This window comes from Megalopta genalis, chromosome 4 (assembly GCF_051020955.1).
Source record: "Megalopta genalis isolate 19385.01 chromosome 4, iyMegGena1_principal, whole genome shotgun sequence".
Taxonomy (NCBI): Eukaryota; Metazoa; Arthropoda; class Insecta; order Hymenoptera; family Halictidae; genus Megalopta; species Megalopta genalis.
This window is the reverse complement of record NC_135016.1, coordinates 4,070,643-4,087,679: the sequence shown is the minus strand read 5'-3', so window position 1 is coordinate 4,087,679 and position 17,037 is coordinate 4,070,643. Positions and strand designations below refer to the sequence as shown.

The following is a 17,037-nucleotide window of genomic DNA, read 5'->3' as shown; positions in this document are numbered from 1 at the left end:
AAAAATAAAAGAAAACAAACTAAATATCCGACGAGAGAACGGAAGTTACTTTATGACTCGACGAAATAATACCAGCAGTCTGCATAAATTTCCACGGTCTAACACCAGGATCGTTCGGGCCAGTCTTTCCAGGGTTGACGTCTGCTGCGAAAGCGGTCCATTAATCTACCGTTGGACTAACGAAACCCTTCTCCGACCGTAGCCCTCTGGGTTAGCCCTAGTCTCAGCAAAACGACCTCCGTCTCTTCTCGGTCTCAGATTAATCGGTAGCTTCGACTAAAGCGTCCGAGTAAGTGTGTACATTCACCGGTGTGTTCAGCCTTTACACTCCAGCCCCGTAACACGCACACAGCAACCGCGCCCACGACGAGTTCTCTCTCTCTCTCTCTCTCTCTCCAACCATTCACGAAAGGGAAAAAGTCGCCGGCGGATATCGGCGCGACCGATCGCGATCGCGGAACGTTCTCGAGCAAAGGTATCGATCGCGGAGCCAGAAGACTTAGATGCGCTCGTTTGTTTCGTAGTTGACGTGTTCCTCAGAGTGCTTGGTCATTCAGTGTCATGTATGCACAACTCGCCACTAGCGTAGCGCCCGGTGGATCGGATCTACATGAACATGTTGTTGCGTTTCTGGGACTATAGGCTGCAGAACGCCAGGGCCGCCGCAAACGGGAACGGGAGGCAGCCAACGGGCATTTTACGGGGGGTTGCTGTCCCCCAAAGCTCGCCCTCATCTAGCCCAGGGGCCAGCCTAGTAGCCGCCAACCCAGAGGTCACTTAATCGACTGTCGGCTGTCGACGGCCGCGCAGAATGCCGATGAGCTTACCGAGGCGAAACAATAGAGCCTAGAAGATCCGCATTGATCGGTCGCCGGTGGGGGACGGCTCTCTTTCTCTCTCTCTCTCTCTCCCCCCCTCTCGAGGAACTCGGCGGCAACGCGAGCGTCGCGGGGCTCTCGACCATCCCCCGCAACACGATCCGGAGGACCTTGGATCGACCGACGAAGCCGGCAAACGCTTTGCTCTCTACGATCCTCCGCACGAATATCCCCCTCAACCCCCCTCCCACAGATATCATCCACTCGGTTTAATACACACACTCGTACCTGCCTCTTCGATCCAGCTCGATCTGTCCAACCGCTCTCACACCTCTGTTCCACGAGGCTCCGGCCCAGTCCTTCCTCGTCTTCGTCTTGGTCTTCGACTTCGTTTCGACGTCTACCTATCCACTCTAACGCTCCGCATTTCTTTGCCCAGACGGTCTCAGACAAGGTAGGTGGTAGACGCGACACACGGCGAACGAGTTCGCCGACCTGCTCGCGCTTCGCTCACCGGATTCGGTCTTCTTTCTTCTGTACGAGTCGCTGGACTTTGGATCGTTCTACATGCTCATCGTAAGTTGTTTTCGTGGTAAAAGGGGCATTCTTTGGCGTGTTACGTGCGCGAGGAAGAATTTGCACGGCTACGTTGATTTGCGAACGTCGAGAAGAGATCGCGATCGAAATGCAGTGGAATGCAACGGTGTTAAATGATTTATGTCGGAGATCTTTATGACGAGTCTGACACGGTGTTAAATATAAATTACACCTGACTTAGTTATATATTTAATTATATTTTTGATTATATATATTTAATTATACGTTTAGTTATATCTTCGATTATATATTTAATTATACATTTAGTTATATCTTTGACTATATATTTAGTTATATCTTTGGTGAGATATAATTTGAATATAAATTAAATTAAATTATAGTGCACGAAGATTCACGGTCCAGTTGCCGCAAAATGGCCGGCATTGGGCATTCTGCTAACCCTGCTGCTTCTTCTCATTTCTTCTGCACCGAGTTCGCGGATCGTGCAGCCGCATTTGTTGATACAAATCGAAGGGGAATCGAAGGGGAAAAAGACGAGCGATAAGCTCTCGATATTCTGCAAAAGTATTACCAAAGAAAATCGCGACAGACTATAGGATACCAGTCACATAATTCTCGCCATTTTCTATAGTTTGTCCATGTGTTGCGTCTGTTACGTTTCTGTTACCAAAGAAAATCACGATGCACTACAGAATATATAATTTTTACGATTTTCTGTGGTCCGTCCAACCGTTCCGATAAAGAAGTATCACCAAAGAAAACCATGACAGACTATAGGATACCAGTCACATAATTCTCGCAATTTTCTATAGTCTGTCGAACCCCAAATTGCTGCTGTAGAATGGTATTTAGCAAAGCAAGCAACGACACATAACGACATTTTGCACGTCGAATACCGATATCGTGATTCTTTTCTAATCTTATTTTTATAATAATGTAAACATTTTCGCGTAGAATTGGCCTCAAAGTATTGTAAACATCTTGAAATTTGAGAATACGTTTTTCTTCTCACCAAAATTATATAGCCAATGGTCCCTACTTTTTACGCACGACGAATATACTCGTCGAGACACAAAATAATGCCTCTTCTCAATGACGAGTATACTCGTCGAACACAGCTAACCGGTTAAAATGACAAGAAAAAAGTGAACTCGGCAGCAGGGTTGGTTTCGACCATATTTTCGAGGTGCGAGACCGTGAACCGGTGGGCGAGGTGCCTCGCTTCGAAGCGCCGCGTCAAGGCGTTCTTCCGATGGTAAATGTTACCGTTTAAAATAGCTTTCATTGAGGCTCGAAGGGGAGGAATATTGCAACGGCTTTATTTTTGGTAGAGGATTACAGGGGCGAGGGACGTTCCCCGCGGACGTTCCGAGCACTCGAAGTGTCGAGGATCGCGTGTCCCTCGTTGGACACGACCGAGAATCATGCCACGTGTATACGCCACACGTTGGCCTATCGTTTCGCGAGGCATCGATCCCGTTTTACGACTGAGAGTAGTACAAAAGAGGCTATGTTCCGCTATTTTCTTTTTCCGCGTCGACTCGCCAGCTAGCTTCCTCCTCGTATAATCCATTTCCGTTTCCTGGCTCGCGTGTCGGTGAATCGTTCGCGCGGGAATTGCATCGCGGCGCACTGCACGCTCCCGTTTCGTATTTTTTCCCCGCTTTTACGAGACAGCGTTCCGCTCGTCCCTTTCTATTTTTTATTCCGCCAGTGCCCTCGAGGTTTATTCGGGGCTCACGGTCGACCCTCGACTGGTCGGGTCGCTCGCGACCCCCCCGCAGACATTTCAGTATTCCGGTCATTCGGCGGACCCGCGGATCGTTGGATTCTCACGGCTGTTTAGCACTCGGAATAATTGGCAGGCATTAAATTGGCAATTGGAGCGGAAAGAGTAGCAGCAATCCTTCGAACGACCGTCGGATTTTAATTGATCCGTTCAGGAAAAAAGTTTACGAGCTTCGGTTTCGCTTTAATGATCCCGACCTTGTCGTTAAGGGGTGGAAACGGAACGCTCGTAAACGGACTGCGGATTTGACGCATCTGCGACGAAACTGGATAGATCGAATGTAAAATAACGAATGTATTTATAGAATTCGCAATTATTACTCGCATCGCTGTCAATTCGTTGGAACGATTAAGGGAGGAAGCACGTGTCCGCGTAGTTCCTGGCATCGTTTAATTGATCGAGACGATTTTTATATTGCATGAAAATCCGCGTGTCCAGCCGTGCAAGAAAAATGAAAGGAGATCTCACGTTTCGCGTGCGAAACAATTACGCGAAATAATTGGCGACGAGGGGCGCGTGAAAAATTCAACGTAATTAGAGAACGAAAATGATCGTCACAGGACAAATAAGAAGATATTGTACGACGAATAGAGGCTCCGAAAAATTCAGTATTTCGCAAGTACCTGCAGCAACAAGAGCGTTGAAATAATTGATACAAAATAGCCGTGTAGATTGCACATTAAAAGTTCACTCGGCATAATTACCGGATGCGAATGAATACGAGACAAATAAAAGGCTATTGTACGAAGCGTAAAGGCTTTGAAAAATTCAGTATTCCACGGGCACCTGTAGCAACGAACGAAAATTAAAACAATTAACACGGAAACGACTCTGTAAATTGCATATTGGATTGAATCGTTCAATTGGAATTTTTAATTGGAAACTTAACTTTTCATTAGAATATTACGAAGCAAACGAAAGACACCGGAGGTATTTTGGGAAGTAACAACGTTCTCAGGACGTGGTCGGAGACGTCGATGGCGGGTCCCCGGTGACCCGGCCTTGGCCGAGGGTCGGTCCCGCGTGTCGAACGTTTCGTTGGCGTTTCACGGCTGGATCCGAGGACGGATTTCTCTGGCTCGGCCGTTGCAACGACATGAAACGAAGTGTTTCGTCGTCGGAGCGAGCCAGCGCACCGTTCCGTTTCGTTTTTTTCACGGGAAGTTTCACGGCGGAATCGCGTGGCCGCTGCTTCTCCAATTTCGATTCGGGATCTCGGGCTGCGACGGGACGCGACGCGACGCGTACGCCGGAACGCGACGACGATGCTCGTTTTGTAGGCGAGCCAAAGAGAGCCAGGGAGAACCGTGTCGACACTGCATAATTCTCTCTTAGACGGCGGCGACGATCTCTCTTCCGTGCACGGATTAGTTTATCCTCTTCGTCGCTTGTAAACGCGAGAAAGGCGATATATATACGATTCAGGTCGATGAATATGGAGCACCTTATTTTCGATGAAGTCTTGGGATTATTCTAGCGAGAACGCGTCGGGAGAACGAGAGCGAGAGAGAGAGTGAGAGAGAGAGATAGCACGAATGAGCCGAGCGTGAAAGAGAGTGAACGCGTGAAGACAAAGAGGGCTGCTAGAGGAAACGAAAGGATGGAGAAACGATGGAACGAAAGGAAGGAAGTAAGGGAATTAACGAGGCGAGAGCTAGGGAGAGTTTATGATGAGAGTATCGCGGGAGACGTGAGAAGATTATTTAAATAACAAATGAAAATAAGAAATTAAAGACGCCCCGTCGCCGGCCGAGAGCGCGGCGCGCGGCGGGTCGCTTCATCCACGGGCTGTGCTTAAAGTCACAGTATAATCAACTTCGTAGCGTTACAATTTTTTAGGGTATAAGCATAGTCGATTACATTGTTACAAACCTACCTACCGTTTCTCTCTCCAGTAGGGGATTTTTTTAATGGAGATTCTTTAGATAACAAGAGACAAATGATACAAAAAAAATAAAATAAAATAAAATAAAATAAAATAAAAGGAACGAGAATAAAAGAGGACAAGATAAAAGCGAAACGATAAAAAGTAGTGAACGCGAAGGAAAATACAAACGCGAGAAACGAAGGGGAGAAAGAGAAGAGAAGTGGTGGTTTTAAGACAAAAAAAATATGAAAAAAAACGTAATAATAACGAATGAATACGCGCGCGACTTACGGGCGAATTTAAGGCGAATTAATTTATGCGAACGGCGGGAAAAACAAAATGCGGTGACGGTTTTAACTCGGCGACCACGTGGCCGCGCAGCCGTGGCGGGCCGCGTTGTTCCGCTAAATCGATTCCGAACGGCAAAAATCTATTGTGATAAATTTAATGGTGATCCAAGAAAGTATTTCCGCTGAACGACAAACACTCTCTTTACCGCTGAACGGGGCAGAGGAAACGTTTCGACAGAGATCATGAGATGATGCAAACAGAATGAAATGAAACGAAACAATGATAGAGAAACACTTTATTCACGGAGCGAATGCTGCTGCAATCCTATCCGATACAACCAAAAAAGAAAAAGAAACAAAGCATACTTCGCGGTCTCGACGTCCGCCACGCGGCGGACGGTGAACAGACAGACAGACAGACAAATTTTCTCGTCTTCTCTCTTTATTTTTTGTTTCCTGTCGTTCATTTCCGTTCTGAATAACAAGGCAAACTATGGGGAATTCGATCGTTCACGCCGTCAGATCCATCGAGAGGATCTGCCTATCGAGGCTGCGTTTTCTCGATCCTCCGGCGTTTCGAGACAAGCCTGTGCACACGTACACAAAGACGCATAACACACGCGCATAAATATACACGCATATACATACATACACGCACACACGCGTACACGGACACGTACAAAAATACACACACGTGCGAAAACACGTTGACACGCATCGACAGCCAGAGACGAGTAACACGAGTACACGCGAGGCGTTTTCGAATTAGCGAGTTAATTAAATTGTGCGGAGCGAGCGCGAATGAGAGAAGGGAGAGAAGGAGGAAAGATTGTATAGGATTTACTGTACACACGAGTCAATTCCAACGAGCATTTTCATGCCACTAAGCTTAAAGAATTATTAGTTGATAATGTGAACGAAACAAAGAAAACCAAAGAAATAAATAAAAATGATGCGCGAAGCGGATATAAGACAAAAAAAAAGAATGATAACCGTGAACAAAACCGTGAGAGAGGAGTTTAAACGAAGCGAAACGGAAAGAACAAAAAAAAAGTGTAATAAAGAGTGAGAAAGCGGGAGGGACTGCGGGATACCGGGCGAGAAAATGCGGAGAGAGCGAAAGAGAGCGAGGCGAGATTAAAGAGATCCTTACACTCTTTTAACAAAATCATTGTTAATTAATTGAATTAATTGATTAATCACGATCCTATCGACGCATAGAGAACGCAGGGGGGAATAACAAATGGAAATAAGAAAAAACCGTGACGAGTAAAGTAATAATTATTATTATATACACACAAAACTATTATTATATTCATATTTTTGCTTATTACATATTTAAGGAACTATTAAACGAGGGCTAGCGAGTATAGTAACGTTTAAAAATGACGGGAGTTTAAACAAAACGAGAAAACAAAAAAGACACAAGCCGATCGGGGCTATGCGACAGAGGTAACACGCGCGCGACGATTGTCCGGGAACGGAAAAAATCCGGGGGAGCGAGGCTGAACGCGAGGAACGGGAATTGCCGAGGCGCGGTTCACGCTGCGAGAACAAAAGAAATTGCTATACACATAGAGGAGTGTCGCTCTCTCTCACCTGTCATAGGGAATATTTTTAGTCTGTCGGGCTTGTGGAATTTTCGAGCGTGGCAATCAATTGTCGAATTTTAATGAAATATAAACAAACGAGGAAAAATTGTAATACGAACCCTCGCGGTGATAGGGATGATTTAATGATTACTAAGGAATAGGGGAAAGACACACTAAACGTTTCTTAGGGGTCGTACACACACGCCGAAAACGAACCGATTTTTATTCGAGACTCTTCCGTGGCAGCGGTCCGATCGCTAACACGACGGTGTTGTTGTCGCTTTTCCGGGGAACGATTTCCGTTGAACAAAAAAAAAAAGAAAATGAAAAAACGCGACGATCGAATATTCGACGAAGATGTTCGTGTGAAGATGTTCGCGCACAGTATTTTTCGCGCCGCGACTCGCACGGAAACAACGGATGTTCCCCGATGGAAAAGTCGGCGAAGATATTTCACACCGGTTCCACCACTCTCCCCCTCCTCCTCCACTCACCCACCCCCCTCTCCCCGTCCCCAATTAATTATTATTACTCTAGAGAATCGCATTACTTATCACGTACACCAAAGAATAAGAGAAAAACTAAAAACAACTTAAATCTATCGAGCGTACGAATGGAAGAGCGGGGAAAAAAAGGAAAATGCTAAAAAATACTTAATTACTTACCAAATAAAGAGTAAAAAAAAAAGACATCGCTAGGGTAGGCGCTTCGAGGAATACATTAAACTTTAAAAAGTCACATAATACAAATTATTCTCAAAATATAAAAAAAAGTTTAATAAGTAAACAAATTTTTAAATCTACGTAAGAAAGCCAAGAGTCAAAGACGACTAGATGATAGGAGCCGCATGGCCTAACTGCTGCCACTTTAATTAATTAACAAAATAATTAATTATAACTTTATTACTACTTAATTAAAAACTCGAATACAGAATGAGATATAATGAAAATAAAAAATAAAAATAAAATAAAATAAACTAAATAATGTCATGCCACTTTTCAAACTAACTTTCTAGATGCAGAGACGAATCAGTAGGTTTATAGTGGACTATTAAACGAAACTTCTCTTCTAATTGGGAATGATTGATTCGCGCTATAGATTCGAATATTTCCAATTGTCCAGTCTCCAGAAATGAAAATCGCACGAGATATGTACGCGTGTAAAGGTGTCTCGTTATGAATCAGCACGGCCGCCTCCGCGCGATTGGCATCGAAATCTCACTTCAAAAAGAAAGAAACAAAAAAGAAATGAAAAAGAAAGGGGTAAAACATACATCGATCGTCCTCGAAACGAAAGCGCTCGAGCTTTCCCGCTGTCGAATTAAAAACGCGGAAACTCTTTAAATCAACGCGAATCCATGAAAATTGGCGAGCCTCGGCCGGAAGTATCGCGTCTCTTCGTCGAATACGACGGAAACGAATGAAATCAAATTCTCTCGATCGTGTCGTGTTGATGTAAAGCGAGACATCCTGTAGGACCTTTGTATCACGATGTCGAAAAGGTCGAAACGATCGGATATCGGTGCCTAGCTCATCTTCTACTTACTGTTCCTTGATTAAGACGGTCACTTTGTACCTGCTTGCTGCCTGCCTGGCCCGTGCGTTACATAAAACATATTTCTAGTCTAATCAAGAGGTGTTTAATCAACGCTCCGTAATTTTACTCGGTATAATAAAGAATGAAAAAGAAAACACAAACACCATCTCCACCACCTACCAACAACAACAAATACCAAACAACAAGAAAACAACAACAACAATAACAACAACAACCACAACAACGTCCAAGCATGTCGCGTACTTCCGTTGTGATGAATCCGGCGTTCGACGGCGACGTCGTTGCGACGGTCGCCGCGGCGCGCCCAGGTGAGAAGTTATGAAAAAGAAAAAAAGTGAGAAAAAGTAAGAAAGAATGATAGAGAAGGAAAGGAGGAAAGAATGGAGGAAAGAAAGGAGGGAAAGAATGATAACGGTTTTTTCTACACGTGTAATTATCGAGGAATCGTAACGCCGATATTAATTCATTTGTTGGATCCCATTCGATTTCGCGACGAGCGACAAATCCCGGAAGGTTGATGGTTTCGACAGCTGTTTCGACATCCGCATCCCAGCCGACGTAATCCCGTTCGAAAATTCACCAGCTCGCGATTCCCTTCGGAACTCCCAAAAACTGCGAAATAATGGAAAAGAAAAACAAAACGAAAATGAAGATGCTCGCCAACGAAATCGCTAGACGACGGAAAAAACAATGAGAAAAAATATAAAAGAACGTTCTCTGGAGGAACGATATGCGACCGGATCCGATCGAGAGACACCGAGGGGGATCCCGTTGACGCTTTCGCCGTGAATTTTCGAACGATGCCGGCGATAATGAGATATAATTAAAAAGAACAAAAAAAAAGAATATGGATTAAAATAAATAAGAGGAAGAAAATACAGGTTCGTGCTACTTCTAGTGGAAACGAATAATGGTAAAGGCTCCATCTCTTGTAATATTTTTATTATCGCAAACGTAATATATTACATTATTAAATTATATTAAATAAAGGATTACGCCACTGTTTATTATTTATTATTGACTAACGTTCAACTAATATTGTAAATAATAACGAAAATATTTTATCTATATTTCCGATCCGGGGGTGTCGGGCGGGGCAGCGTATTACCTCTTGTCCGCCCTGCACGCCGACCCCAACATGGTCGACGGTCGCCCGCCCCCCTATTGTTACACCATTTCATCATTGCATTTAATAAATTATATATTTATTGACTCACTTACCTTTTGACTTACCCCCTTACATCGTTATTCTAGCTCCGCCGGCGCCTGCGATCCTCAAATACCACCCTAAAAAAAACCGTCCCGAATTTTCCAGGTGGATGGTTATCATCCGTTCGTCCTCGACGTCATCGACGGCCATCGACGAAAACAGGTAAGACGTTCCATCTCGTTCCATAAGAAATCTTGATCCGCCGACGATCATCGTCATCCGTCGCAGATAGAGAAACCACGAAGTCTCGTTTTTTTAATACTTCCGCAACAATTTATTTAAAGCATACAAACGGTACAAACTGTATTTTGTTGTCACTTTGAGTATAAATTAAATTAAATTACGCGGATATCATGTGCGTAGAAGGCTGGCGAACAGAACAAAGGTGAGAAGAAGAAGAAGAAGAAGAAGACAGCAGAGAGGGGGCAAGACGGGCAGGGGAATACAAGATAGCCGTGTGGATCCTTTTGTTTTTTCGTTCGGTACCGAAGTTTTCATGATCGATTCGCGTCGAATAACTCTGTTCGATGGGTATTAGCATTTAGATAGGCCGCGAGGCAAGTGGAATAGACAATCGAGCGGAATCCCGTTAGCGGGTCCGTGGACCGGAAATAGTCTTTCCGTTTGTTTTTTTCGTTCACCCCACCCACCGAAATGAGGACGAAGTAGTCGCATAGAACGGAAATAATAAGAAAGAAAGAAAGAAAGAAAGAAAAGCTTCGATGGTCTGTACCAAAGGGCTTCCCCGCGAGTGTATTAGCTGAACACAAACAACTATGTTAAGACCTAACGAAAGCAAGCAAGTTAACGCGAAGAAGAAATCTCACCCCCCTTTAACGTGAACCCCATATCGTCGAACTGTGTGCTATACGTTTACAAATTTTTCTATGCCACGCAACGTTCGTCGGCTCGGAGATCCCTCTGATCAATGTACGGACCATAGCGTTGCTTGTTCTACCGGACACGGTGTCGAGAAGTTAGAACCCCCATAGTGTTGCGTATCGATATTTCGAAAAAGCCCCCCTTGAAAACGCTCGATGTCCCTGGTCGAGGATTTGAAAGGGAGAGAGTGAATGAAGAGAGGGAAAGTGAGGGCAACAGGGGAGCAGAGAGTGAGAGAGAGAGAGAGAGAGAGAGAGAGAGAGGGAGAGAAAGAGAGAGAGAGAGAGGGGAGAAATAGGAGGAGAGAAACAGAAAGTAAATTAGAACACTTGGACGCGGTGGTTCTCGCGGTCGCAGACGACGATGTTACCGGTCGACGTGACAGCGACACCCTCTAGGCCCTTGAATTCGCCGTCACCGCTACCCCAGCCGCCGAAGGACTTGAGGAACGCGCCCTCTGGGCTGAATATCTGTATCCTGTTGTTGCCGGAGTCGGCGACGACGATGTAGCCCTGGTCGTCGACAGCGACGCCCCTTGGGAACTTGAACTGACCCTCGTCGGAGCCCTCGGATCCGAAGGAGGTCAGCACGCGGCCGTTAACGTCGAAGATCTGCACCCGGTGGTTGTTACCGTCGCTCACGATCACGCGGTTCGTGTTGCTCACCGCGATGTAGTGGGGATGTTCCAATTGGCCACGTCCGCTTCCGCAGGAACCGAATTTACCCACGAACGTGCCGTCCGATTGAAAGACCTGCGACACAACCCCTAATCTTTAGCACGATCGTTCCGCTTGGTACACTGTAACTTTGTCAACCCTTGTTCCGAGTAAACCCCAAGTGGTATTCTATTTCTTTGGGCTGCCTAGATATCATTCGAATCCTTGGAAAGGCCATTTTGATGATCAAAGGAACCCTTGCCAGCCCTGACTCTAGCCTCAGCCCTTAAATAGCACGCTGTTTCTTTAGGTTGCTAAGCATCGATTTGGAGACTTTCTGAAAGTTCGTACGTTCGAAAGAAGTTAAAGGAAACTACGTATTTGTGAAAAATCCGAGCTAGAGGTGCTACCGAAGCTGAATATCCCAGGGTACCATCGCAGGGGTAAAGGATTTAAGAAATAACTTGAAAGCTCCGTCATTGGAGGAATGAAAAAGTAGAAGTAAATAGGATCTTTTTCTAGGTCCTAGTAGATTTGCCGAGAAGGCGATGCACAGTTTCGTGTACCTGTACGCGATGGTTCTCTTTATCGCAGACATAGATGAATCCAAGAGCGTCAGTGGTGATGCCCCAAGGATAGTTGAACCGGCCGTCCGCGGTTCCTTGCGAGCCAAAGGCCCTCAGAAATCGGCCGGAGGGATCGAGCACCTGTATTCTGTGATTGTAACGATCCGCGATGATGTACTGCCCGATCCTGTTCACGGCCACACCGGCGAGGCAGTCGAATTCGCCCTCGCCGCTTCCGTAAGTTCCGAACTCCTTCATGAAGTTCCCATTGCAGTCAAATACCTGTAATTGCCACGGTTACACCGGTAACATCCCACGGCTCTTCAGCCTTTTTAGCACATCGATAGCAATCTGTGTTCTCGGCGCTAGCAATTACGAAGCTCCGTGAATTACTAAAACTTCAACCGCATCGGGAAAATCCATTTAAACTCTCCGCCCGAAATGGTTCTAGTTAGTTCGGGATTTATTGAAGTTCATTTGCTACCGGTCTGCTAGAATTCGAACGTCTGTTTGGTATAAAAGCGATTACTTGAACACGATGGTTGGAGCTGTCGGCCACCACGATGGAGTTGTCCGGGCCAACTGCGAGGCCTCTCGGCCAGGTAAAGCATCCGGCTTCGCTCCCCCGCATCCCGAATTTGAACAGCTGCCGCCGCTTCAGCAGGTAGTGACTCCTCCGGCCATTGCTGTGAGAAACATTCAACGCGAGTCCTACAGTGTTCTCGACGAGTTTACTCTGCGCGAATTATGTACTCACCTAGTGGAGGAACCTGCTGCCGCGGGTATAACGGGAGCTGCTGTAGGGGACGTGGGGGAGCCTGACGGGTTTTTTTGGTCGTCATCGGAGGATTCGAAGGATGTTTGGCCAGCGTGCCTCAGAGGTAGCCCGAGAGACAACCTTCTCGAGGCTGCGCTGGTACTGCAAGAAGATTCGTCTTTAAGTCAGTCCTATAGGGTTTATTCCCCCCTTCGGTTTAGATGGTGCAGTAATGGCTACCCCACAATGTAGTCGAAGACTATAATCTATCTCAAAGTAGACACTTTCAGCTTTAATTTAAGCTAAGTTGCATAAAAATAGCTCTACGGGAACGTGTTTGAAAAACTATCTGAACTTTTCCTCTTAAGTCTTGTAAACCCTACGATGTCAAAGGTCGATTTCTTTGAATTGTCCAAAATGACCTCGTCATTCTATTGAAATCTAATCTACGCTATCTCAAAGTAGACACTTCCAGCTTTCATTTAAGCTAAATTGCATAAAAATAGCTCTACGGAAACGTGTTTCGAAATCTATCTGAACTTTTCCTCTTAAGTCTTGTAAACCCTATGATGTCAAAGATCGACTTCTTTGAATTGTTCAAAATGACCTCGTCATTCTATTGAAATCTAATCTAATCTGTGTTAAAGTAGACACTTTCAGCTTTCATTTAAGCTAAGTTGCATAGAAATAGCTCTAAGGAAACGTGTTTCGAAATCTATCAGAACTTTTCCTCTTAAGTCTTGTAAACCCTACGATGTCAAAGGTCGACTTCTTTGAATTGTCCAAAATGACCTCGTCATTCTATTGAAATCTAATCAAATCTGCGTTAAAGTAGACACTTTCAGCTTTCATTTAAGCTAAGTTGCATAGAAATAGCTCTAAGGAAACGTGTTTCGAAATCTATCAGAACTTTTCCTCTTAAGTCTTGTAAACCCTACGATGTCAAAGGTCGACTTCTTTGATTTGTCCAAAATGACCTCGTCATTCTATTGAAATCTAATCTACTCTATCTCAAAGTAGACACTTCCAGCTTTCATTTAAGCTAAGTTGCATAGAAATAGCTCTAAGGAAACGTGTTTCGAAATCTATCAGAACTTTTCCTCTTAAGTCTTGTAAACCCTACGATGTCAAAGGTCGACTTCTTTGAATTGTCCAAAATGACCTCGTCATTCTATTGAAATCTAATCAAATCTGCGTTAAAGTAGACACTTTCAGCTTTCATTTAAGCTAAGTTGCATAGAAATAGCTCTAAGGAAACGTGTTTCGAAATCTATCAGAACTTTTCCTCTTAAGTCTTGTAAACCCTACGATGTCAAAGGTCGACTTCTTTGATTTGTCCAAAATGACCTCGTCATTCTATTGAAATCTAATCTACTCTATCTCAAAGTAGACACTTCCAGCTTTCATTTAAGCTAAATTTCATAGAAATAGCATCACGAGAACAAATCTCAAACTTCATCGGAACTATCGCTTTGAATATATGCAGTTTTCCTAGGTGTCAGAGGGCCGCGAAGAGTCCTCACACAATCTAACAGACTCGAATAATCGCCTCACCTCCTCCCAAGTTGGCCGTTTTCGTTCCCAAACCTATAGTCAATGCGAGAGAAACGATTTGATTCGCTCGAGAACGTATTGAACGAAACGGAGGCTGCGGTTACCTGGATGATGGTATCGCCGAGGTAGAAGACGAAGGCTCCTTGTCCTTGATGGTGCGATTGCCGTACTTATTCTTGAGGTACCTGGCCCACGAGCTGAGGGCTGCTCCGTCCTTCTCGGTGCCGGACCGGTCGCGTTCCGGGCTCGGCTCTCTGGACTTGAGGGCGTGGGTGCTCCGGCTCCTGGCCAGTTCAGAGCCGGCTCCGTACTTGGCCGCCAGATAGGCGTTCGGCGACTGGGTCGTCGGAGAGGGTGGCTCCTCGTCGAGGTCGAGGTCATCGCCGCCGAAGTTGTGCGAGCTTCGTGACCTCGCCAGCCGTTGCCTTCTTTCCTTCAACGCGGCGTACCGCGACCTCGCCGACAGAGGCGACTCGACCTCGGTGTCCGCGTCTCGTTCGCGTTCTCGTTCTCTCTCGCGTTCTCTTTCTCTTTCGCGTTCTCGTTCCCTTTCCCGTTCCCGGTCCCGGTCCCGTTCCCGTTCCCGTTCCCGCTCCCGTTCCCGCTCGCGTTCCCGTTCCCGTTCCCGCTCCCGTTCCCGCGCCATCATCGCTGCCTGGCTCCTGCTCTTGTTCAGGAACCTGGAACAGTGCGGACAGAAGGTTGGCTCGTTCAGATGTCCCTTTGTTAATCGGCAAGCCATCCGTGGGTTACGAGGAGATCAGATCAGAGAGCAAAGGAGGGGACAGGGGAACTCGTACTCGGTGATTAACGATCGTTTAAGGATGCTTCTTTGCAGCGTTCTAGTAGGAAGCGATCGATCTGCGGCATAGCCGCGGCGAAACTCTCTTGGTTACTCGCGTTAGCCCGGCTGAAGCTTGCGTCTTTATCGTAGAGGATGATCGCCTCGACTGATCGGCTCGCTGTGCGCTCTCTTTAGGTCGTAACACATCCAGGAGTCATTCGTTTCGCAATCGATGATTTAGTTAAATGATCTAGTCAAGTGATCCAGTCAAATGATTTAGTCTTCTATTAACCCTTCGCAGTCGAATGCCGACTGTCCGGCATCATTGAAAGCGAACTAAATTCTGTTACATTTAAAGTACACTTGTGATCCGCAAGGAAACCGATATAAGTTCAATTATATCTAAAATGTCGTTAGAAATGCAAGGTGACAAGCTCGTAAGCTCGATAATGCTGATAAGCTCAATATCACGTGCACGAAGTGCAATAAATCGTATAAAATTGAAATTTTATAGATCAGAAGAAATGTCTTGATTATGGAGTAGCTTCGAGAGCAAAGGGTTAACTTCGTCCTCAATAACTTCCCTAATGGAACGAGACAATTTTCGCTCCTTTCCATCCATGTGCTTCCATTTCTAGACTCCGATAACAGGTTAATCGAATCTTGTTTCAATTTCGAAGAAATAAACAGCATTCGTAACTTCATCCGACACCTCGTTACAGTTCGAGGGGTGAAGGAAGTTGAAGAACGGTTTGAGTTACACATCGTCGTCGGTGTAATTATCAAAGCCATCCGTCTTCTCGATGTTCGATACACGATCTTGATTATGTTTTCAGTGAACAAAAAAAAAAGTGAAGCAATTAAATTCCTGCAGAGGCAATCGCGCAGCGCCGCGCCAGACCAGTCGAGGGTTCATTTGGGTTACTAGCCGATGCTCAAACTTCAATTTCGCATGATGAAATTGGACTATCCATTCGCCGGCGACACAACGTCGAAACCATTCTCGCCGCCGGGAATTTCGAAAAAATATATTTGCGGTTCCGCAGCAGCAGGAACCGAAGGCATATTCCGCCGCCGTTCCAATTGACCGTTTTAACGGCGACGCTTTTAGAGGCCGGTTTTCGGGTTGTGTCATCGCCGCGATATGTACACGATTTAGTAACACAAGAGCGAAACAGTTTAGCGGATGACGCAACTGCCGGCAGCATGAATCGTGTCGCGGCAAAACCCGGGCCACGAGAGCTGCCGCTTTCGTTCCGCGACGAACGGACCCGCGACGATCGCGCCCGCGTTTCATTCATTAACGCGAGCACGTCCTGTTCCCGATAATTGCGATTCCCATGAATGCGACGCGCGGCCACAGTGTCCCGTGGATTTCCGGTCGAGTGTGCCGCGTCCTGTATCGAGCCGCAGCGCCATGTGATCGTTCATCACGTGGGTGCCGATGTCGGTCCAGCAAGGGTGAGTCTACCGTCCGTCTTCCTTTCGATCCCGATCAGAATCTTCTTTCGTTTATCGCGCCGAAAGCTTGCGAACTCTAATTCCCGGTGCAACGAGCGCGATCTCTGCTCGCCTTTGATGCAATCAAACGCAATCGAGGGAATTTCGAACACGTTTTTAATCGAATGGCGCGAGCTTTATCGAGCCCACGCTTCATCGCCGCGGAATGCTCCGCGTGTTGATCCCGAAGCATTCCGCGTCGTAGCTATTCGGTCGCGGTTTTTCCACTTGTCTCGTCGAAACTGCCTTCCAAAGGTGATTAATGCCGTCTCCTTAACCCTTTGACGCTTCGACGATCGTCTCGGTCGCGGTCATTGCTAAATTCTTCGTCGCTTTTTACGCTCGATTTGCGGCGCTTTTACACAGAAAACCTTTAGCACTGAACCTGTCATTAAAATGATCGGCTGCGTGCTTTTTGTCTCGAAGACGGTTAAGTCATAAAATTATAAATTGTAAAGAAATTATATACAGAAATCATAAATTATAATCATAATTTCCTTAGACTTTGTAAAACTTTTTTGAAGAACGATCGGATAACGATTGAAAATTTGTCGATCCAAGCGTACGTTCTAATAAAAATGATGCTCTAAACAAATAGACAGATCAAATATAAATCGGTGAAAATATTTTCGAAGTTCTGAACATGTTCAAGAATTT

General features: G+C 45.7%; 2 protein-coding genes across 16 annotated transcripts in view; one reads left to right on the top strand and one right to left on the bottom strand.

The window, feature by feature from the left end:
• Positions 1 to 9,683, top strand: part of Camta (Calmodulin-binding transcription activator) — a 78,739-nt gene extending 69,056 nt beyond the window's left edge. For all 11 annotated transcript variants that reach the window (XM_076521107.1, XM_076521102.1, XM_076521100.1 and 8 more), the window contains one exon: positions 643 to 9,683. In XM_076521107.1, coding sequence (XP_076377222.1) covers positions 643 to 781 — 139 coding nt within the window. In that variant the 3' untranslated portion in view covers positions 782 to 9,683. The remainder of the gene's footprint in view (positions 1 to 642) is intronic.
• A 243-nt stretch (positions 9,684 to 9,926) lies between these two features.
• tn (tripartite motif containing protein thin) overlaps positions 9,927 to 17,037 on the bottom strand; it is an 84,429-nt gene continuing 77,318 nt past the window's right edge. For 3 of the 5 annotated variants that reach the window (XM_076521097.1, XM_076521099.1, XM_076521098.1), the window contains 5 exons: positions 14,201 to 14,776; positions 12,543 to 12,704; positions 12,315 to 12,471; positions 11,786 to 12,067; positions 9,927 to 11,315 (listed from right to left, as the gene is read on the bottom strand). In XM_076521097.1, coding sequence (XP_076377212.1) covers positions 10,884 to 11,315; positions 11,786 to 12,067; positions 12,315 to 12,471; positions 12,543 to 12,704; positions 14,201 to 14,776 — 1,609 coding nt within the window. In that variant the 3' untranslated portion in view covers positions 9,927 to 10,883. Of the gene's footprint in view, positions 11,316 to 11,785; positions 12,068 to 12,314; positions 12,472 to 12,542; positions 12,705 to 14,200; positions 14,777 to 17,037 lie in introns of those variants that run through there. The other 2 variants (XM_076521095.1, XM_076521096.1) reach the window with 1 other exon arrangement.